This window comes from Tasmannia lanceolata, unplaced genomic scaffold, assembly GCF_043159265.1.
Source record: "Tasmannia lanceolata isolate RefF3 unplaced genomic scaffold, GAP_Taslan_0.1 ptg000023l, whole genome shotgun sequence".
Classification (NCBI taxonomy): domain Eukaryota; kingdom Viridiplantae; phylum Streptophyta; class Magnoliopsida; order Canellales; family Winteraceae; genus Tasmannia; species Tasmannia lanceolata.
The window spans coordinates 14,210,709-14,234,551 of NW_027518700.1; the positions used below are offsets into that span (position 1 = coordinate 14,210,709).

Genomic DNA, 23,843 nt, shown 5'->3' on the forward strand with positions numbered 1-23,843 from the left:
GATAACCATTCTCCGCGGTGCTTTTGGACTTTTTTTTTCCAGGGGAGAATAATGAAACAAAAAGTGACAAGAACTTGCCCGGCGAATTTGACCCACAACACCCATTTCTCAAAATCCTGCCTTTGAAAATTCATCTTTTTTTTTTTTTCAAAGCAACATGGAGTCGTTTCTGGCTATTTTCATGCTCATGTTTCCGCCCTTTTGTCCACATGGGAAAGCGAAACCTTGCCCGACAAACCTTAACTCTCTGCAAAGAAATGATTATGGAGTCTACAAAACGTAAAAGTCCTCCACAATTGAACAACTAGAATTTCATGGTGAAGACAAAGGAGCAGAATGTACGAATAATATTATCATAGCAATGAAGTGATCGAAAAACAAGGGAGAATAGTCTTATATGTTGAAAACAAGGTGCCTGGTTACATACACTAGCAGCAAATCGAGCTGTGGTCAGCCTAGTGGTGCAGCCTCAGATGGGCCAGGCACCATTATTTCAAGCCTGTTGAAGTATATATGATTATATAACACCAACTCTAACAGCTTAAGCTTTCAGAGTAATTGGTAGTCTGACATGGTATCAAAGCTAATGCTTCACGGCAGGTCCTGGTTCAAAACCCAATAACTCCTTGATATTAAAAATCCACGTGTATGACCAACCCAAAAGAGCTTAAGCTTTTGCAGCAGCAAGATCTGCGACTCTTCCTTGTGATTCTCTGCCCTCTCGGATGGTTTTTCTACGCTCTTTAATTTGGAAACAAATGCCAAATTATCATCTCCTTCAACTATTTTCCACTTCTTTCAATTTCTCATCTAGGGCCGTTCTTTCTGTTTCTTCGATTTCCTCTTTGGGTTCAGCATCAGAGGCCACTCGTTTCTTCAGCTCCTCCACAACGTTTCTCATCCCAAGATCTGAGTCGTCATTGCAGCTCATAAAAACCTCCGCAACATCAGCCGGAGTTATCTTCACCAAAGGCAAGAACTCCTTCACCTCCTTCTCAAGTTGGTGTTCTTCAATGTAGAGATAGTTCTTCATTAGTGTCTTAAACGCCTTGAACTCGCAGTATGACAGATTGATGTGCTTGTCCATCCGTCCAGGTCTGAGCAATGCCGGGTCGAGCTTCTCTATATGATTGGTTGTGAAAATCATCACCCTCTCCCCCCCACAAGAAGACCACAACCCATCCACGAAATTAAGCACGCCTGAAAGACTAACAGTACTAAACGGCGAAGAAGCCCCACTTTTGCTATTCTCCTTCTCCATCTTCTTCTCCTCCTTCTCTTCCCCATCATTTTCCTTCTTCTTTCTTATCTTTCTATCAGATAGATCCAGCGTGCAGTCTACATCTTCTACCACAATCACCGACTTGCTCGAAGTCGCGATAAGAAGCTTCCTAAGTTGAGAATTGCTCGTTACCTGTTTAAGTATAAATGATTAAACAACACCACCTCTAAAGAGTTATTGCCTCACAACACGTCGAGTTCGGCCAACCCAAAAAAAGAGGGGCCGCACGTGATGGGAGTGATGAATTATAAATAATTAAATGACAACAACTCAAACACCTAAAGCTTTTTAAGTAATTGATTTTTTTTCACATGGTGTAGAGCTATTGCCTCTTCGCAGGTCTTCAGATCAAAATCCAACAACTCCTTGATATTAAAAATCCACATGTACAACCAACCCAAAAGAAGCGCTACATGTACGACGTGAGCCAACCCCCAAGAAGGAGGGGCCACACGTGAGGGGAGTGTTGAAGTATAAATGATTAAATAACACCGAGAAATTATATGGTGAATGGGCATGTAGATCGGTATTGATGGTACGATCATAGCAAAATGTGATACGGCAAAAAAAAGGGACCGGAAAAATTCAAGTTTAATACGATTTTGGATAAAAAATACGTGGTGAAAAAAACGGTCAAATAAATGGAGACGGCAAAAATACGTTGAATGGAAAAAACGAGTTTAATACGTTTTGGTTAATGGAAAAAACGAGTTTAATACGTTTCGGTTTAAAAAAAAACGGATTAAAAAAACGGGTGTGTCAATTGCTATGAAAACATCAAAAAGTAAGAAGTTCACATAGGATTCAACCCCAAAAGGTAAGATTATCATTAAATTCAACCCCAAAAAGAAAAATACAAATTTTGAAGAATGAAAATGGAAATGGGATTACATTCCCCACTGAAGCAAATGTTTTTTAGTCCAAGGATGTCCATCGCCCACATTTCGGACTTCTATCTTTAGTGTTCAATTTATTCCCTAGATGGCATTTCTTTCTTAATTTGTAAGCCTAAGGTCTTATAGGTGTAAGACCTTACAAATCATGAAAGAAATGAGTAGCTGATGTGAAGAAAAGCTCGGGCATGGATGGAGGAGACTCTTTTACTTAGGCATTCCTCTCCAAAACACATCAGGTAACAACATACAATCTACAGAGAGTACTTGGTATTAGAGTTGAAATTGTGAGTAATATCACGAAAGCATCCGTTGCAGTATTTGGACAAAATGGGTATTTCAAATCTGGGTTAGACTCCATTTTACTTCAACTTTTATTTGGTCCATCATCTCTTTCTACTTATTTTACACAGAGATGGGTTGCAAGAAAATAGGGCAAATCGATTTAGGGTCTCTTTTGGTGTAATTGGTTGTTTCACCTTACCGCCGTTAATTCCAGGTCGTAGATGTTGAATCCGAGGAAATTCGCGATGGCTGCGATCAAGCTCGTCTTCCCTGTACCTGGCGGGCCATAAAGAAGATAACCCCTTTTCCATGACCTCCCTACTCTGCTATAAAACTCCTTCCGATTCACGAATTTCACCAAATCAGCTTTAATCTCTTCTTTCAGTACGGGATCAATTGCCACCGTATCGAAAGTCGAGGGGTGCGAAAAGAGTACCGAAGACCAGAGGCCGCCGCCTCTGTCTTCGGAGGAGCGGTTCGTATAGAGCTTCCGCTGTTTGTTCTTGAATTTAATCATGGCGCCTTGTTCTATGACATGAGGGAGATAGAGGGAATGGACCTGTTGAGGTATATATATAATCGTTTAAATAACACCAACTCTAATAGCTTAGGCTCTGTTCGTAAGATTATGACAACCAAATTTTGAGTCCAATAATCGGTTTGGCACTCACAATTGGTTGTCATAATCTTAAATGAACAGGGCCTTAAATTTTTGGAGTAATTGATTCTTTTCACATGGTATCGCAACATGCTCTGGGTTCAAAACCCCCAAAAAAAAAGGGCCACACATGAGAGGGGGGTGTTGAAGCGTAAATAAATGTTTAAATAACACCAACACTAATAGGTTGAGATCTTGGAGTAAGTGGTTGTTTACCTTGTCCTTGTATTTCTCATGGAAGGTGAGTTCAAAATGACGGGATTCTTCAGATCGGTTGTAACTGGTTTTTTTCTTGACAGATTGGAGAGACCACTTGAGTTTGAAGCCATGAAAGGTGTCTTCAACCTTTTGGTTGGTGTCCATGGTGAAGGTGAGGATTTTGGAGTTCTTGGGTTTGGAGAGTTTGAGGATTTTGGCAGAAGAAAAGCATCGGGAGCTTAAGTAGTTCTTGACAGTTTCGTAGAGTTCGTTGTCGTAAGAAGAATCGAATTCTTCGATGATGATAGAGATATTGGATTGGAATGAGGCAAAGATTTTCAAACAGAAGCGTTTTATCGCCTCGTAAATTTCAGGAGGGAGGAAGTCTCGAATTGCAGTTCGGAGGAACATGAAGGTTGCTAGTAGAGATCCAATAGATTTCCAGTCCAAGAACTCCATATTTTTCTCTGTTCAGAGAGAGAGAGAGAGAGAGAGAGTTCTTATATTGGATTGGGGAGGAGAATAGTTGTTGTGTTCTTTTGTTTTTATATTGAACTGGGGAGGAGACTAGTGACAGCGTTCTTTTGTTTTGACTGTAGGTGGAAAGTGCCACGAAAATTCGTATCTCTTTGCTGTCGTCGGTAGATTCTTTTTGAGGTCTTTGGATTTGGTGCCCATTTCCTGTAAAACTCACATGCGTTGCTAAAGTGCGCACTCTGCTTCTTTGGCACTGTCTTGTTTTGTGCCTTTGGCTTGCTGTGGCATGCTCTTTCCTATGGGTACAACTTGGGTCGGGCTGAACCTAACCCGAGATAGCATTCCCTCAACCTTTTTATTTGAAAGATAACAATTTTATTCCATAATTGAAGGTATTACAGAAAGGCACAAGGGACAAGATGTCCCTGTGTGGTTAGGGCTGTGCATTATTCGGCTAAAACTGAAATAACCGACCGAACCGAATTTGGTCGGCCATTTCGGTTCTGTTTGTAAGTGTTTCGGTTCGGTTTCAGTTAGTAAAAACATAAAATTTCGGATTTCGGTTTCGGCTTCGGTTATTGTTATGAAAAAGTCGGTTTATCCAAAAAAAAAATCGAAGTGGCGGGTTGGTTAATATACGTTACATACCTTCTTCTTTTTCTTTTTCATTTGTTTTAATGAAAAAAGGCTTTGCATGTGAATTCTTGGGGAATGTGCGACATTTTTTAAAATTTTGGTGTATGAGTATGAGTATGAGTGTATGACAGCTGTTGTCTGTTGCCATGTGCCATTTCCTAAAAAGCAAATGTACAAAAGAGTGCTACTTACTAAAAAGACAAATGTAGAAAAGGGCCTTTCTCTGATATCTCTCTCTCTCTGACATCTCTCTCTCTCTCTCTCTCTCTCAAGATTTGAGATCTCTCTCTTACCCATAAAAAAAAGATCTGAGATCTCTCTCAAGATCTGAGACGAGGGTTTAGGGAAGAAAGGAAAAGGGGACTAGTTTAGGGTTTGGGGAAAAGAAAAAAAATAGAAGAAGTTGAAGAAGAAGAAGTAACAGAGCTCTCTATTCCTAGAGCTTGAGCATGAGCATGAGCTTGGAGAAGAGAAACAAGAGCCTGGAGAAGGGAAAAAAAGAAGAAGAGTCAGAGTGCTCCAGATCTTGAGTTTCTTTAGGGTTTGGTGAGGAAGGGAATAGGACAAAAGTGAATCAAGATTCAAGAGATCCCTCTCCGATCTCTATCCAGGTATTTGGGTTTCAAGCTTGACTTGCTTTTGAATCAGGTCATCCTCTTTCTTTCTTTTTTTACCTCTTTCTTTCTTTTTTTACCTCTCTCATTTGGAGAGAAACACTGTGTTGTGTGTTAAACGAATTATTCGGTTCAAACCGAACTAACCGAAAAGCCGAATTTGTAATTGGTTCGGTTTCGGTTCGAATTTTGGGAAACCAAAATAAATTCAATTTTAACATTTCGGTTTTTTCGGTTCGGTTTTAACCGAATAACCACCCCTACCTGTGGTATAAAAATAAGAGAAAAGTGTTTCTGCCCACAAGTGGCTTAAAAAGCCACCGATTGGTCGCTTTTTTGTGGATCCCGGAGAGGTGGACCCGCCATACGAACCAATCGGTGGCTTTTTAAGCCACTTGTACGCCCTGCGCACGTGCGTATAAACACTTTTCTCTACAAATAAATCCAGCTGATAGTAACCTGAGCCTCGGGTTGAAGATGGCCAACCCTAACCCAGACGTGGCACCCAAATGCCAAGCAACACCACTAAGCCACCCCGGCTTTTATGCAACCAAACACACCTATATTGCCTGTTAGGAGTTCGAACAAGCAATGGAAAAGGTTTTAAACAAAAGGAGGCTCTATCTATCAAAAAAAGGAGGCAGAAGTAACTGTCTGCACCTCAGTATGATCTGCACTTTGCTTGAAATACCTTAAAACAACAAACAAATGAGTGAAAAATTACCAGATGTTCACTGAGAGAAGTAAGATCAGTTGGTATTGAACTATTTTCTTTTTATGCCTCCACTGCCTCAGAAGTACTTTTAATTCATTATTTCCCAAAGAAAAGATTTCATGCTACTGTTGTGCACATAGTAAAATCCAGAATAAGTAAATGGAAAGGAGTGTTTACAGTTTTGCTTCCTTCTCTTAGGAACAAAAATAAAAATCAAGACTACAATACAGTTGAAAGATGCTCCCAGAATTTTGTGTTTCAAATGCAGAATCATATGGTAGGAAAAATAGAAAAACCCAAAACAAGAGACTCAAAAAAGAGAAGATAAAAAAAAAAGAAAAAAAAGACAGAGAATAAGTACGTCCAAGAATGACCAGAAGCAAATCACGCCCAGTCAGGATATGCCCTGCTAAATACTTGTGAGTCGAGTAACACACGCCGATCGCTCTACCGATCACCTTCCATTTTGCAAACTCGGCCAGCATCTGAGCTATCTGTAATTTCCATTTTACAACAACAATATAAAGAACCGAGGTTGGTCAAAAGGCGATGATCGACCAAAGAATAATAATCATGGGGTGGTTCAGATGGTTGTGTAATTAGAGAAATGCTGCATCAAGTTGTCTAGCGCTTCTGGGTTGAACTTTCTCGCAAATAAATAACATGGCCGCTTCACCCCGTTCCACAAGCACGGTCTCTGCTGGACTTCCTTCTGCAGTTGAATACAATAAACTTGTATTCAGTAAGTACATTCATGAAAAGAAGCAGAGGCAGTTAAAATGGCTAATTACTGTTAATTGCAATGACGATTTGATATTGTGGGGGACGAGGTGATAAAGCTCAAATCTATCTATAGTGTGGGACAAATTCATAGAGATTAGTGATTAGGAACACCTGGCATGTTCCTATTGGCCAAAAAGTTTCTCAAACTTTAAGGGAGGATTAGGGTTTAGGATTAAATTAGTCTCTCGAAACTCCTATTGAAGGGAGTTCTTTTTAAAAGATTAGAAGATTTCATCAAATAGTATATTAGTTGAACTCAAGTTTTAAATTTCGGTTTCGGGGGTAAATTCGGTCCTCACTGAAAACGAAATCCCGAAATTTCGGCCGAAATTCGGAAAAGGCGCTCGAAAAGTCATTTTTTTTGGGCCGAAATTACCGAAATTCTGTAACGAAATAAAAAATTAATATTTTATCAAAAATTTCGCCTCGAAATTTCGGAAATATTTTGGTTTCGCAACGTTTCGGTTTCAGTCCTCACCTCGGATTTCATCCGAAATTTAAAACCTTAGTTGAACTGCAAATATTTTTCCATGAAGTTAGATTGAATATTAGGGCTTGAATCTTAAAACTTGGTGCTTTTGACAACTTTTTCTAATGTATATTGCAAAAACCGAATTCCAAACATATTTTCATCTCAACAATCATCGTGGTTGAGTTTGAGTGAAAAACACTTGTACAAATGGAAATCTCCAAACATCCGAACTTTTTAATTGTCAAGCAACTTTTTAATTGTCAAGCGCCCACACACACACACTCAAAGGAAAATTTTGATGCACATTACTTTGAAATAATGGTGCTGGAGAAAGCATTATGTTCGAATTGAAAGTGTAATGCGTACCTTTCCTTCACTCGTAACATGTATACTCTCATCAATAGACTGCAAATAATAATAATATCAGAAACTAAATCTATAACCTGTAACCAAATTTTATCAAGCAACAAGATAGAATATTTCGAGGACAAAGCAGAATCATACTGTAATATTATTAAGGAGTTCAAATGTAACATCCTGCGCCTTGTATGCTTTGGGATGCCATTTTCCTTCGGACCAATCTACATGAGTAACTGACCAATTCGCGATTCCATTGGGATCAACCATCTGAAAATATAAACAGAATGATTCAGCAATTGGTTGTAATGTTACATAAACAGATTGACTTGGTGAAAAATACTGTACGAAGTCTTATGAGCTCACATGAAAAAGAGTTGGCAAATAATGTTCGTCAGCATAGCAATTCCGGCCGTGCATACCTGGCTGCGAAAAAATAAAGTAAAAATAGCAACAACGGTACAATATTGAAGAAACCCAGTTAATCTATAACAACCTTCAACATGTATTGTAATATTCAACAACATAAAGCACGGAAAAGTGAAGAGTGATGCTAATTGAAACTCAAAAGCCACACCTAACATTCTCTATTATCTGAGATTCTACCCAAAATATTGATCACGAAGCAAAGAATCTTTGTTTTTCTGTTGACATGGTATCAAAACTTTATTAAGAAAGAATAACACACAACATTTTCGCCAAGACAAACACCCTGCTTTCCTCCATGTCTACTCCTGTAGTAAAGAATCATTGCAGAGTAGTTACATCACAATGATTAATGAGTTAAGTATAAATGATGCGATCCTTGTCATATGGCCAAGCAAAAGTGACACTCGGCTAATTCAGGTACACTAAGTATAAAGAGGAATACATACCTAAGGAGATCATGAATTCTGCACCCCCACCCAGGTGCCAACTTCTTTGATACACTTTCCTACCATTCTGTAAATGGTACTCTTTTAATTATCATTGGTCCAAATCAGGGATGCCTTAGGGGTTGTATTCATTCTTTATTGCCCAGCAATAAGTTTCACAGGCAGTTAACTGATGTAAGCATTTTTTGCCCTCTTTTGTTTTTTTTCCTCAGGACATTAGTCCTAGAGATTTACCAAAGCCCTTGGAAAAAACCACATCCAAGAATTGGAAGTTTTGCCTATGTGCGTCATAAAAGCTAAACTGGGATTAAGATGAAAAAAAGAGATTGAGAACACGTTTTTCTACACATACCAATAAATGACTAAGGAAAACAAAAGGAACAACAAGATGGACATGACGCCATTCCATAAAGAGCAATGGTACAGACGTACAGTAGAAGCTCATGTTTAATAGTTAAAAGTACAGGCATGCTGTGACGCAAGTGGATATAAAAAATGAGGAAGAAGAAACGATTCAATAGATCAGAGAACCAATCAAGTGTATGGAAATCCTAAAGCCAAAACCAGATGGCAAACTCTAAGAAAAGACAAATTCAACCAGTTATATATTTATTCAATTCAACTCAACTCAACTAAGCCTTTGTCCCAAACTAGTTGGGGTCGGCTGATGAATCCTTTAGAAGATTTTCATGACGAAGGTGAAAGAATCTACCCGGCTCAAATGACTAAGTCTAATCCAGACACTAGTTGGGTTCGTTTACATGGATCATGTTCTTCCATTCTCTCACCTATCCAAGGTCATGTTCTCTGTTATGTTCCTAGCCATCAAGTCTTTCCCCCCTGTTTCTACGCAAGTTGTTTTCGGTCTGCCCCTACCTTTTTTTACTCCATCAACTTGGCACGAGTCACTTCTTCTCACTGGAGCATCCCAAGGCCTACATCGGATATGCCCAAACCATCTTAAGCGGTACTCTCTCATTTTCTCCTCAATTGGTGCCACCCCCACCTTTTTACGGATGTCTTCATTTTTAATTTTATCTGACCTTGTGTTGCCGCACATCCATCTAAGCATTCGAATCTCCGCTATACTCATCTTATGCACATGCTGCTTCTTACTGGCCCAACATTTTGAGCCGTACAACATGGCTGGCCTCACATCTGTCTTATAAAACTTTCCCAACCAATTATATATATATATATATAAGAGAGAGAGAGAGAGAGAGAGAGAGAGAGAGAGAGAGAGAGAAAACTGTTGGTGCGCTTAAGCTCGCCATTTTTTTGGTGCGCTTAAGTTGTTATAACGCCTCCCATTCGTTTAAATGTTTGGGTCCCGCTGGGTCCCGCTTAAGCACACCAATGGGAGGCGTTATAAGCGGACCAAAAAAAATGGTGCGCTTAAGCTCACCAACAGTTTTCTCATATATATATATATATATAGAGAGAGAGAGAGAGAACATTTCCTACACACTTGTGTAGGTAAGTTACCTACACACTAGCTTAAAATACAGTGGGGGCCCACATTGTTTGGGTGATCTAAACAATTCATTTGAATGCTCCTCACATAGATAGGGTGTCCACAAAAAATCAGATCCATAGGATCATCCCAACCCTACGATTTGTGGAGGTAAAATGGACGTGTATAAACCTTCACAAATTAGTCTATTTTTTGCCTCCATAGTTTGAATGGTTAGGATGATCCTATGGATCTGATTTTTTGTGGACACCCTATCTATGTGAGGAGCATTCAAATGAATGGTTTGGATCACCCAAACAATGTGGGCCCCCACTGTATTTTAAGGTAGTGTGTAGGTAACTTACCTACACAAGTGTGTAGGAAATGTTCTCTCATATATATAAGGGGCGAGGTTTCTGAGCTCTAGCTCAGCCTGAGCTAGACACTATAAAAACACCATCTCCATGTTGTTTGACTCATCCATAGGACCTCACATAGATAGGGTGTTCCTAACAAACCATCTCCATAACATAATCCTAACCATTCAATCTATAGAAGCCCATCTTCTAGCCATCCATTTTAAACCTCCACAAATCACAACCTTAACCATAACCTATAATCCTAACCATAACCAGAAATCATAATCCTAATCATAACCTATAGAATGAATGGGTTGGATGAGCCAAACAACTATGGGAGATGTTGTTTCTGAGCTGTAGCTCAGGCTGAGCTCGAGCTCAGAAACCGTTTCCTAATATATATATTGGAATGCTTATTGTACATGCTGGATTAATTTCAATTTGATAAATGCATTCACTGCCCGCATCCTTGAAGGAATGATTTGGGGTACAGCTGACGTCATATGGAAGGCCCATGTCGTAAAGCATCCCTTGAGAATAGCATGAAAAGAAACCATAAGCTATTCACACCCTTTGGCCATGAAAAACCCTATTGCTCTGTTTGGTTGCTTATTTTTGAGAAAAATAGGGGGGAATGATCTTCTCTTAATCTGCCGAAGGTTGTTTGGTTGTCATTTTAGCAATTTTGGGGTCTTTGACTACCGGGGTTGTCGGGAGCCGGTCGGGTCATGTGGCCTCCTCTAAATCTTCTGCCCAAATTTTACCAAAACGAAGAAATTTCAGGAGAAAATCTCGAGGAGATAGAGTTGAGAAGACGTCTGAGAGATCTCCCACAAATCTTCAAGCAACCAAACAACCTTCCCTACATCCACAACTAATCTCCCGTGGACTGATCTTCTTTTGATCTCCCCGTTGACTTCTTCTTCTCCGAATCTCCCACCTAGAAAGTACGGGTACTCTCTCGGGCCTCCCGTACCCGTAAAGTATGGGGTGCAGGTACGTTCGGGTACGTCTTGGGTAGGCACCCCCATAAGTAAAAAAAATAAAAAACATTTTTCTTGTACTGGGTGCGTGTCGAGTGCGTTGGGGGTGTGCACCCATGCGTACCCGACACGTCCTAGTTCTCTAATTTGGTTTGTAAACTCTTCCTGCTTGTTCTCTCTCCTTTCCTGTACGTAAACCATTTAAGTAAATGTCTTTACTATGTTATTGTCCATTTACTTATGATTTACATGTAAATAACAGAATACCCCCCATTTGGATTTATTAAAAATAGTTTCAAGACCCAAATCTAAAAGGAAAAAAAAGTCAACTCTCCTGTTCTAGTACAAAATTTGTAGAAAAAAGGGTTGGGTCAAAATATTAACTTTCTTAACTTCCAAACGGTGGGGGTATTTTTCAAATTTTAAAAATTCATAAAATCTATGATGTCCAAACATTATTAAATCCTAAAAGTCCGATATAAAAAATCTCATAATTTGGTCTCTAAAAATTATTCATCTTGTCAGGCACTGGTCAACACACTGGCGACAGACTTTTTTTCAAATGAATGATGTATTGATGCCTCATGTTATGAAATATGGAACTTAATCACTTATGAAATGAAGAGTAGTATTAGAATTTTCCATTTTGGTGATGTTATTGTTATTTGATTGCTCTCCAAGTATTTTTTTTTAATTTTTATAAATATATAATAAAATAATAAAATATATTATTATATTCGGCGTACCCGTACCCAGTTTTTTTTTAAAAATCACGTACACACGTACCCGTGTTGTACCAGCACCCCGTACCCGTACTCGTGCTTCATAGTCTCCCACCCATCCACAAGCAACCAAACAGAGCATATAGCTATGATTCGTGGACACAAGATATTTTTACCATTGACCCGTGTCGACACGGACATGTGTATGGACACGTGTCAACACAGGTTTCGACACGCCCATAACTTTAGCGAGATTTCTAAGTGTTTATTAATTGTATCGTATTGTATCCTATGTTATTCCAAAAAGAAAATGCATAAACTGCCAGATTAGCATTATAAAGTATAAACTGCCAGATTCTATAACTCTATTCTAACGGTTTTTTATTACAATGCACATCATCAGAGAGACAAGACATATACAATGACTGACTGACAATGGCTTAGCTAACTGCAGCAGACAGAATGAGCTGACTGCATCAGATAGACTGAGCTTTTGTACTGTCACTGTTATGACCAAGGAAGCAGGATTCTTCCCTGGGAGTGGGGAACCGTGATTCCCCGGTTCTCAAATCCGAAATGGGATTCTTCTCGAATCCCCAAAAACTGGGAATCCCGTTTTGGATTCGCCAGAAACCCGATTCCCACTTTTGGGAATCGCGATTTATGATTCCCCGGAAACGTGATTCCCACTTTTGGGAACCGCGGTTTAATGTTATATGAAACACGATTTTCCGGCGATTGCCTGGAGATTTCTTGATGATTCCCAACTCCCCAAAGATTCCCGGCGAGTCCTAGGCGAATCTCCGGTGACTCCCCGGCGACTCTCAGGTGACTCTCCGGGGACTTCACGATTCTCGCTTCCGACCATTCCGGGAGCCCCGTTTCGATTCCCGCTTTCGATTCTCGCTCTGGCAACCTTGGTTCTGACTATACTTATTGCAGCTGTAGGTCATGTGCTAAGTTGTCAACATCTAGCTGCCAACACTGCATTTTTTTTTTATATTGTTAAGCATAAATAAAAGAGGGGAAAAGTACAGCAACAACAGGGCACTTGAAATTACCACTAAACTTGTCAAACGTAGCTTTTGAAAATCATCAAAAGTGACCTATGTGACAATTTTTCAAGAGAAATTTTTCATGTTTTCAATATAGACCTAGCTACTGATTTTGGCACTGCACTGTTTTAATAATAGCACAAAATTTTGCTTGACTTTTCTTTGTAAACTAGCTTTTGAGAGCTTTTCTAGGGAACCATGTCGTCGTTGGTAACCATGTCCCCTTTTCTACTTTTTCGGAGGTTGCCGTGTTCGACACTCCGTGTCCGTGTCGACACACGACACCCGTGTCTGTGTCCGTGTCCACAAATCATAGCCCTATAGTTATCTTGTTGTCAGCTATATCAAGGTCTGGCTCAGATCTGTGGACTTCATCAATGTACAGGCCTTAAAGCATCCCTTGAGAATAACATGAAAAGAAACCATAATGCTCTGTTTGGTTGCTTGTAGATGGGTGGGAGATTAGGAGAAGAAGAAGTCAACGGGGAGATGAAAAGAAGATCAGTCAATATGGAGATTAGTGGTGGATGTAGGGAAGGTTGTTTGGTTGCTTGAAGATTTGTAGGAGATCTCCCAGACATCTTCTCAACTCTAAAATAGGAGATCTCCCCGAGATTTTCTCCTGAAATTTCTTCGTTTTTGTAAAATTTGGCGAGAAGATTTAGAGGGGGCAACGTCACCCGACCGGATCCCGACAACCCCGGTAGTCAAAGACCCCAAAATTGCTAAAATGACAACCAAACAACCTTCGGCAGATTAAGAGAAGATCATTCCCCCTTATTCTTCTCAAAAATAAGTAACCAAACAGAGCATAAGCTATTCACACCCTTTGGCCATGAAAAACCCTATCCAGTTGTCAGCTGTATCAATGTCTGGCTCAGATCTGAGGACTTCAGCAATGTACTCAGGGAATTATGTTTGAGCCATGAAGGAAAGCATTCTGTATAACATATGTTTCTAGAGTACCCAGGACAGTATAATTTAAAAACGACCATTGCTGACCATTTTGTTACTCAGATATAGAGATTAGAAGTAATTATCCATGGCAAATAATATATCATCATAACAAGCTGTCAGTAATTAGGGAACAGCACAATACCATACTTAGGCATAAGGTTTAAAACTTCGGTTTCGGTTTCGGTTACAAACATAGCTGAAACCGAAATTTCGGCCGAAATTTGGTAAAAGAAAAAACAAATTTCAAAATTGTGCCGAAATTTTGGAAAAAATAAATTTCATCTGAAATTTCCGAAATTTTGGCCGAAATTTGGGACTCTTGCCGAAATTTCGGTTTCAGGTAGTTTCAGTTTCGGTCTTGACTGAAATTTCGGTTTCAGGTAATTTCGGATTTCGGTCGAAATTTAAACCATGGGCATAATCATACCTTGCAGAATTGCTTGAATTTATTGTAGTAAAGGCTGTCGGCCAATACTAGCAAAGCATGCTGCCGCTTCATGGAGAACCACTGCAATGCAGATATGTATAAGAACCAACTGCCATAGAGGATGTAGAGAATCTTCTAAATACTGCATTTATATGTCACTAATCAACGATCGATTGAGAATCAAAACCTTACTGCAATCAAATATTCTTTTAGATGGTAGGACTATTGTCAAGACAAACTATCTTCAAACTGCAAACAATATGGACAGAAGAATTCATGCATAAAAAGATAAATTATATTTTAGATCATTATAACAGGAACTCAGGAAAAGAATTTAATTATCTAATAGAAGAAAATATATTGGATAAGTTCCCACATAAAATCCAATGATATAGCACACTGCAAACAGATTATACATATATCAGCTTAAATGCTATTCATGCGAACCCATACCATGATTAAGGCCCCGTTTGCATGTGAGATAAGCTCCAGAATGAACTACTTTAACATACTATTCCTTGAATCATAAATCATGTCTAATTGCAGTAGATGTAAGCAAGAGGTGAATGCCCTGCCATTACGCTGACATAACCAGATACCAAGGCCTCCATATCTCACATTGGTGCAGCATTGTCTCGTGAATGAGTCTTTCATATTGATTGACTATTTACATGTCATGTCGTCCTTTTACCATTTTTGTCCCACAATTGACCACGTAACTGTTCATAAGTCCTTAAACAGTATGATATCTTCATAATGTGTACCTCTTCAGACCCCTTTTCTGCCACAATGATATGATTTGAATATTGCCAGTCCATTAATGAATACTTTGCGGCAAAACACAATAACTAATACTAAGAGAAAATTCATTTATGAATATCAGCAAGGGAACTGGGTAGATCTTGTACGCTCCATGTTAGACATAAAAGGGTGTTACTGACATTTTACATGTATGTATTTATATATATAATAAATCGTGGAGGGGAGAGAAGTAACACGACTCCCTGATTCTCTCGTTCCCAACTTCTTTCTCTTCTCAATCTAACATGGTATCAGAGCCATGTAGATGAATCTACTTTCTTTATCTTCAAAACCCTAACCCTAATCTATCTCAACCCAAACCCTAACCACTAACCTCAAGACACTAATCACTAACCCTAATCCTAACCCTAACTCAACCCTTCCCTGTATGCCGGAAAAAATCCGACACCCCACTCCCTCCCTCTATGCTGTAACCCCTATACCCCCTTTTCCGTAAAACATCAGCCGCCCGCCCCCCCCCCCCCCCCCCCTCTCTCTCTCTCTCTCTCTCTCTGTATCGACACTCCCAACCCCCATCCCCGATCTGTGTTGTCGTACACCCCCAGCTCTCCTTCCCACACTCCCGTACGCCCCAACCTCGCACTCCTACACTCCCAGCCCCCAATCTGTGTTGCCGTACACCCCCGCCCCCCTTCCCACACTCCCGTACACCCAACCTTGCATATTGGGGTTTTCTCCTCCTCTTATCCCTCTTTCTGAGTTGTGGCCTTTTTCTTTTCTCCACCCACGACCCTTTTATGACTTAATTATAGAAGGGTAGTTGTTTCTTGATTGTTTCTGCGTAGTTTGGGGTTGCTTCATATTCGTGGTGATATTAATGGTTGTTTGTTGGTGATAGATGGTATATTGTGATTGTTGATCGATGCTCTTCATGATTGGTTGGTGTCATGGATATTTGGGTGTTGGCTGGCTCGTTGTGATTGTTCTTATTGATGGTCGTGTGTTAGTGATGATTGATGATTGTTCGTATTGGCGGTCGTAGTATTTTGATGATTTTTGTGCCTATCGATGTGTGTGTTTCACAGTTCTATTGATGGTTTGTGTTGTTGATACTCAGTGGTGGTTTTTCCTAGTATGGTGTTGCTTGTGATTCTGCGGGTTTTTGCTTCAACTATACTTGTGGTGGCCTGAAGTTGCATTGTTGGCTATTTCATTGTTCATCTCTTATTGTTTTCCACTGTCTCTCCCATTCAGTCATTGGTTATTGAACCGACTTACACCTCTTTGTCGCCGATGGATTCCATGAAAACTGATGTGGTTTCTTCTTCTGCAATTAGTTCTTATATGGACTACTCGCATGCGGAAGCCCCTCTTCCGATGACTTCGATTCGTCTGGATGGGAAGAATTATCCTCCCAGGAGGAGAGCCGTTCGTACTTATCTTCTTGGTCGTGGCAAAGTACGTTTTCTGGAGCGTCCTCCTCCGCCCATCAAGGATCCTTCCTTTGAAAAATGGGAACAGGCGGACGCCATCATCAGATCTTTTCTTTGGAGTTGTATGGATTCTCAAGTGGCAGTGAATATGATGTTTCTTGACTCTTCTAAGGAAGTTTGGGAGTATGCTGCAACCTTGTATTCTGGTGCTAATAATGTCACCCGAATGTGTGACCTGTTCTCTGACTGGTTAGGATTCCAGCGTGATGGCATGTCTCTTTCAGACCATTTTAGCTCTTATCATGCTCTTTGTCAACAGTTAGATTTATTCATGCCCTTTACTGTCGACTCTGTTGATTTTGCCCGCCGTCAGGAGGAGATGCGCATTGTTCGATATCTATGGATTCTTTAGGGCCAGATCTCCTGCAGTTCCACCAGCAGATTTTTTGTTCTAGTAGCTTACCATCTCTTCAGGAGACATTTTCTCGGGTTCAACATATGAGGGCTCCTCCGACAACAAATAATGCTCTTGATAGCTCTGCCCTTGTTACCTCTTATGGTACTGATCGTGGCCGAGGATCTGGCCATGTTGGTCGTGGTGGTTGGGGTCGTGGCAGTGGCCGTGGTCGCGATGTTACTGGACGAGGCTGTGGTCGGGACTCTTGGAATGGTCATGGTCATGGGTCTCGCTTTTGTACCCACTGTAGGCTGGAGGGCCACAGCATTGATTATTGTTATGACTTATATCCAGAGCTTCGCCCTTCACGACCTACTGCTTCTGTTGCTACATCTGATGGCTCTGGTTCTGCTCTTACTACTCCTACATGTTTGCATCCTGCATGTTTGCATCCTGCCACTTTGCCTACTGCTGATCAGATGGTAGTCAGTCGTGCTGAATATGAAGATCTCATCCGCATGCATAATAGAGGCAAGCAACCTGCTGCCACCTTTGCCCAGCCAGGTAGCTCGTCTTGTTTCCTTTCTCGTCCATCCTCTGAATCATGGCTCATTGATTCAAGGGCGCCCAATCATATGACTGGTAATTTTCGACTTCTTTCTTCTTTCCAGTCAGCACCACCTACTGCGCCTCGTACTATTACATTAGCAGATGGGACTACATCACCAGTCTCTCTGGTGTTGGTGTGGTGTCCATCTTTAATGGTCTTTTATTATCCTCTGTTCTTTATGTTCCTTCCTTCCCGGTTAATCTATTATCTGTGCGTCACTTGACACAAACTTTGAAGTGCTTTGTTTCATTCTTTCCTTCTTATTGCACATTCAGGATCTGAAGGCTAGGACGAGGATTGGTTGGGGTCGTGAGATGGGTGGCTTATATTACCTTGATTCAGTACTTAATGGCGCTGCTCTTCGTACCTCTGTCGACGCTTTTCACTAGCATTGTCGTTTGGGTCATCCTCCTGCAAACAAATTATGAAAATCTCCTTTTATTAATAAATCTATTGAGTCTTTTTCATATGAGTCTTGTGAGTTGGAAAAGCACCATCGAGTGTCTTTTCCTTTGAGTGGTGGTCGATGGTCGTCTAGACCTTTTGAGCTTATTCACTCAGATGTATGGGGTCCTGCATGAACTACTTCTTTATATGGTCATTAGTATTTTATTATATTTGTTGATGATTTTTATCACACGACATGGTTATATCTTCTCAAGAAGCGTTCTGATTTGTTTATTGCTTTTCGTAGTTTTTATTTTGAAATTGAAAATCAATTTAAATGCTCTATCTCTTACCTGTGTGCTGATAATGCCCCAGAGTATTTTTCCAGTAGTAGTGGTTTCAATCAATTTCTAGACTCTAGAGGCATTACTCATCAGTCTTCATGTGCTTATTCTTCTCAACAGAATGGGGTTGCCGAGCCCAAGATTAGATACCTTTTAGATATAACTCGCACTATCATGTTCCAAATGCGAGTTCCAAAGGTCTATTGGGGTGATGCCATACTCACAGCATGTTTTTTAAGGAATCGACTGCCATCCTCTGTACTTTCTGGTTCGATCCCATTCTCAGTTCTTTATCCTCTGGGTAATCCTTGCCCTTTATTGTCACGTGTGTTTGGATGTACTTGCTTTGTTCACAAGTTAGCCCCGAGATTGGATAAATTAGACCCTCGTTCGGAAAAATGTATCTTTTTGTACTCACGGACTCAGAAAGGATACAAATATTATAGTACTAGCCTGCAAAAAATATTTGTTTTGGCAGATGTCTCCTTTTTTGAGGATACTCCCTATTTTTTAGACTCTCGGGTTTCTGTTGCAGAGCCGCCAAGTTTAATTTTACCTCTTCCTGCTCCGGATGTTATTACCGATAGTCTTGAATTCCCTTCGGCCGAGCCTATGAAAGATTCTTCCTCTTCGGCTGAACCTATGCAAGAATCTTAGGCAGTTCCTATCGTGCCGGGACCACAAGTATACAGCCGACGTCCAAAAGAGGTAGTTCTGCCTTCATCTCCTCAACCAGCCAATCCTACTTCTCTGTCTGATGACCATCCTTCAGGCAAGGTTTTAAATTCCGGTTTCGGTATGGGTTTCGGGCTGAAATTTCAGCCGAAATCATGTAAAAATATGATTATGATTTCGTTTACTCTTATTTCGGCGATTTCGGGTGAAATTTTGGCGATTTCGGTGAAAATTTCATAAATTTCAGTGGAAATTATAACATTTTGGCGTACATTTTTAAATTTTCGGTGGAAATTTTGTAAAAAAGTCCAAAAATGAAATTTCAACCAAAATTTCGGCGACATTTTGGCGAAATTTCGGAATTTCGGTAAAATTCCGGCGAAATCTTGTAAAGAAACGACTTCTTGTGAATTTCGTTTCGGTTTGTGCCGAAACAGAAATATTTCGGCCGAAATTTAAAACCATGCCTTCAGGTAATCCCCTTATTATCTCTTATTCTCCTATTGCTTCTCGTACTCGTTCGCATATGACTGCTCATCCTATTTCAAAGTCTGTCTCTTATGATCATCTTTCACCCAAATTTCGCTCATTTGTTTCCTGTGTTTCTACTATTTCTATTCCCAAATCAGTTACAGAGGCAATGGCTCATCCTGGCTAGAGAGCTGCAATGGATGAGAGATGGATACCCTACACTTAAATCGAACATGGCAACTTGTTCCACTACCTTTTGGTGCGCAGACAATTGGTTGTAGATGGATATTTGCTATTAAGTATCAGCTTGATGGAACAATTGAGCGCCTAAAAGCGAGGCTAATTGCAAAGGGTTATACTCAGACGTTTGGTGTTGATTATCAGGAGACTTTTTCCCCAGTAGCCAAAATACATTCTGTCAGAGTGCTGATCTCCATTGCAGTTAATCGTGGTTGGCCTCTTTATTAGTTAGACGTGAAGAATGCCTTTCCTCATAGCGACCTAACTGAGGACGTTTACATGGAGCAACATCTTGGGTATGTTGCTCAGGGTGAGATGGGTTCATCAGTGTGTCGCTTTTGGAAGGCAATCTGGGTAGAAGCAATCTCTGAGGGCTTGGTTTGGGCGTTTCAGTGGTGCAATTATGCTGTTTGGTATGAAAGAGTGCTCAGTTGATCATTCTGTGTTTAGAATTCACTCCAGTACATGATATGTTGTCCTAATTGTTTATGTAGATGACATTGTTATTACTGGAAATGATCAAGACGAAATACATAAATTGAAGGTGTTTCTTCAAGAAGAATTTGCGACAAAGGACCTGGGTCTTCTTAGGTATTTTCTTGGAATTGAGGTGGCTCACTCTAAATGTGGTCTTTCCCTATCATAGAGAGAGTACACTTCAGATATTCTAGAAGAGACAGGTTCCATCGGAATAAAACCAGCATCTGTCCCTATGGACCCGAATGTCAAACTTCTTCCTGAACAAGGAGAGTTATTGGAAGATCCAGGTCGATATAGGAGACTAGTGGGAAAGTTGATTTATTTGACTGTTATCCGACCTGATATCTCATATGCTGTAGGAGTGGTCAGTCAGTTTATAAGTTCTCCTCACACATCTCACTGGGCTGCAGTGTTCCAGATTGTCCGATACTTGAAAGGCACACCAAGAAAGGGATTATGCTTTAGAAAAAATGGACATGAGACTATAGAAGGATCCACTGATGCTGATTGGGCAGGTTCTCCAGCAGATAGGAGGTCTACGACTGGTTACCGTACATTCGTTGGTGGTAATATGGTGTCTTGGAGAAGTAAAAAGCAAGATATTGTGTCTAAGTCTAGTGCAGAGGCCGAGTACATAGCTATGTCCTTTACAACAGGAGAGTTAATTTGGTTTCGTTCCTTCTTGTCAGAGATTGGTTTTCCTCATTCGGGACAATCACGGCTGGATTGTGATAACCGGTCAGCTATTTATATTGCCAACAATCCAGTTTTCCACTAGCGAACTAAGCATATTGAGGTTGACTGTCACTTCATTCATCAAAAGATCCAAAGAGGAGAGATTTGCACCATGTTTACTAGATCCACAGATCAACTTGCTAATGTGTTTACCAAAGCCTTAGGGCCTACAAAATTAAAGGACGCATGTAACAAGCTAGGAATGTATGATATATACATTCCAGCTTGAGGGGGAGTGTTAGACATAAAAGGGTATTACTGACATTTTATATGTATGTATTCATATATATAATAAATCGTGGAGGGGAGAGAAGTAACACGACTCTCTAATTCTCTCGTTCCCAACTTCTTTCTCTTCTCAATCTAACACTCCACATTCCAAAATGTTGAAGATCAAGGGTGCACTCATTCACCATCTGTTAGTAAATGGCAACTTTCTAATCCCTCAGTCATTAATGATTAAGACAGACACGCCAATGGGGACTAGATTCTACACTTCCTACCATTTTGCCAAGAATTATGATTTATTTTAGGAAGCAAAGATATAGATTCATTATCCCGTTCCAATAGGATCACGAATGAAAAAAATAAAAAGATCCTATACTAGCATATCAGTTGAAGTACCAATAAATGGTATTTTGGTTAAAAAAAAGTATTAATGCTTATTTTATGATCTCTGATGCAGAAGAAATTCAAGAATTATTAACGAACAGATAGGTTGATTTAATCACAAAAAAAGAGGAACCTTTGAGCACCAAGGAGTAAATGGATTCAGGCGTGAAGACCAAATGAAATAGTTTCTTTCCTTATGTTATCTTTTCTTTTCTTTTTTACACATAAATAAGTGTGCTTCTTATCAATATATCAGTCCATAATGACATAAAATTTTGTCTCATAAATGAATAAATTTAAATGCAAGAGTTTATGGTAATATTTTTTGTTTCATTGGAGAAGCGACTGTTTCTTTCTGGACTGATGTATGGTTTGGCAATCAGCCTCTTGTTGATTATGTAACTAATAGGGCGAATATTGACTTGAATTTGTGTGTAAAAGATGTGCTTGATGAGGCTGGAGTATGGAACTTAGCGAGAGTGGAGAGTTACATTCCTCAAGGTGTGATTGACAACATCAAAGCTTCTTCTTTGAATTTATCCAATAAACAAGACAAATTATTTTGGGTCCTTAATAACTCAGGTCAATTTAATATTAGCTCTGCATGGAATATGGTGAGGAGCAAGTTTCCAGAGAAAAGATGGCCAAATTATATTTGGGAGGATCTTCCTCTTAAAATCAGTTGTTTTATATGGAAAGTTTTTGTGAGAGCTGTTCCCCTGGATAGCAGACTCAAGGACATTCATTCCCACCCCATCTATGTGCACATGTTGCGCTATGCCTAAGGAAGAAGAGTTGGATCATGTTTTTGTTGAGAGTGATTTGGCAAATTTTCTGAGTTCATTTTTCCAACATTCTACAAGTTCTAGTTATACGCAACTTGTAGATGGGGTGAGAATGAATATGTCCTTGAGTCTGCTATCCATGGGAACAACTCTCACATGTTGCGCTGTGCCTAAGGAAGAAGAGTTGGATCATGTTTTTGTTGAGAGTGATTTGGCAAATTTTCTATGGGTTCATTTTGCCAACATTCTAATTTGGCAAATTTTCTATGGGTTCATTTTGCCAACATTCTACAAGTTCCAGTTATACGCATCCACTCTATGTGCCAGGATTTTGCAATGGTTTGAAATATCAAAGAGGAAAAGAAATTCAGATGATGGTTTTACCTTGAAAGTCATCCCATCCCTAATAACTTGGGAGATTTGGAGGGAGAGATGTAAACGGCGTATGGAGGGAATTGCCAAGCCTACTGATGCAATCATTAATGATATATTGATATGGTGTAAGATGTTATCTAAATCTTTCATGCCGTCGCTAGAGTGTTCACATTGGGAATGTAGGGTGTTAAGTGCTATAGACATTATTCCTAAAAAGGTCAATTTTCCCAAGATATTGGAAGTGGTGTGGGTTAAAGCGAGGAGAGGAGAGGTAAAGCTAAATACTGATGGTGCATCTAAAGGGTATCCCGGAATTTCTGGTGGTGGCGGAGTTATTAGAAATTATATGGGTAAGATGATCTTTGCCTTTTCACATTATTATGATGTCGGCACTAGCCTACAAGCGGAAGCGAGAAGTATGCTTGACGGACTTAGGTATTGCAAGGCCCTGGGAGTTTCTAAAGTTTGGCTTGAATCAGATAGTAAAGTGCTAGTAGATGTGATCAATACCAAGAGGGATCCACCATGGTCTATTATATATTACTGGCAGGAACTTCAAGGTCTTCTTCTAGATATCAAGCCAAGGATATCTCATCAATATAGAGAGGCTAACCAGGTAGCCGACTCCCTTGCAAATTTTGCTTGTGACAATAAAGGTCATAACATGTTCTATCAATGGAGAGACCTCCCTAGATTGGCTAGGGATGCTATGAGGTGTGATTTTCTAGGTATTCTTAGCATTCGAATTATGTAGATTTTTTTCTTCTGTTTGTAGGGTTTGAGGTGAGGTGCTATGTCCCCCCATGTATTTTTTTTTCATTCATCAATAAAATGTAAGGTGTTGGCCAAAAAAAAGTGTCATCTAAAAAAAAATTTGGCAAACTGGATTATATGCTGGGTATAAGATACTATATAGGATTGCTAAATTGCTCAAAATTTCATGTTTGGTCCTTAACGCTCCTTGTACTTGTTTCAAAAAATCAACTATCTAGCAGGCATACATAAGTGATCTACATGGACATTTTGATGCATCGGACTTCCAGACACTATATTCAACATAAGTAGACATGCATGAATTGAAGAATATCTTATTTGTACTCAGTAGACTAACAATTGCCTCACAAAGTAAATAAAGCATGGGAGTTAAGAGCAACTTGCATGTGCAACTCTAGTCAAACTTCCATAAAATTTTAAAAACAATTATTTAATTTTCTGTTTTGTTCAATATATTTTCAGCCATCTACTTATTTGTATTATGGAAATGATCAACTGGATAATAACTGTTAGAAACTTACCGACTTCTCCAAAAGCTTAAGCTGTTGGAGAAGGGTAGTAT

The 23,843-nt window shown here is 39.8% G+C and overlaps 2 protein-coding genes across 3 annotated transcripts in view; both read right to left on the reverse strand.

Moving 5' to 3' along the window:
• Window positions 1-329: 329 nt before the first annotated feature.
• LOC143856274 (AAA-ATPase At3g28540-like) lies at window positions 330-3,841 on the reverse strand. The gene is made up of 3 exons (XM_077366447.1): window positions 3,335-3,841; window positions 2,660-3,019; window positions 330-1,414 (listed from the first exon to the last, which is right to left on the reverse strand). Exons 1-3 carry the CDS (start codon window positions 3,773-3,775, stop codon window positions 779-781), a joined length of 1,437 nt encoding a protein of 478 aa, XP_077222562.1. The 5' UTR covers window positions 3,776-3,841; the 3' UTR covers window positions 330-778.
• A 2,054-nt stretch (window positions 3,842-5,895) lies between these two features.
• LOC143856140 (glycosyltransferase BC10-like) overlaps window positions 5,896-23,843 on the reverse strand; it is a 42,380-nt gene continuing 24,432 nt past the window's right edge. For both annotated transcript variants that reach the window (XM_077366227.1, XM_077366226.1), the window contains 5 exons: window positions 14,202-14,282; window positions 7,737-7,796; window positions 7,518-7,640; window positions 7,380-7,418; window positions 5,896-6,470 (listed from right to left, as the gene is read on the reverse strand). In XM_077366227.1, the coding sequence (XP_077222342.1) occupies window positions 6,342-6,470; window positions 7,380-7,418; window positions 7,518-7,640; window positions 7,737-7,796; window positions 14,202-14,282 (432 nt within the window). In that variant the 3' untranslated portion in view covers window positions 5,896-6,341. The remainder of the gene's footprint in view (window positions 6,471-7,379; window positions 7,419-7,517; window positions 7,641-7,736; window positions 7,797-14,201; window positions 14,283-23,843) is intronic.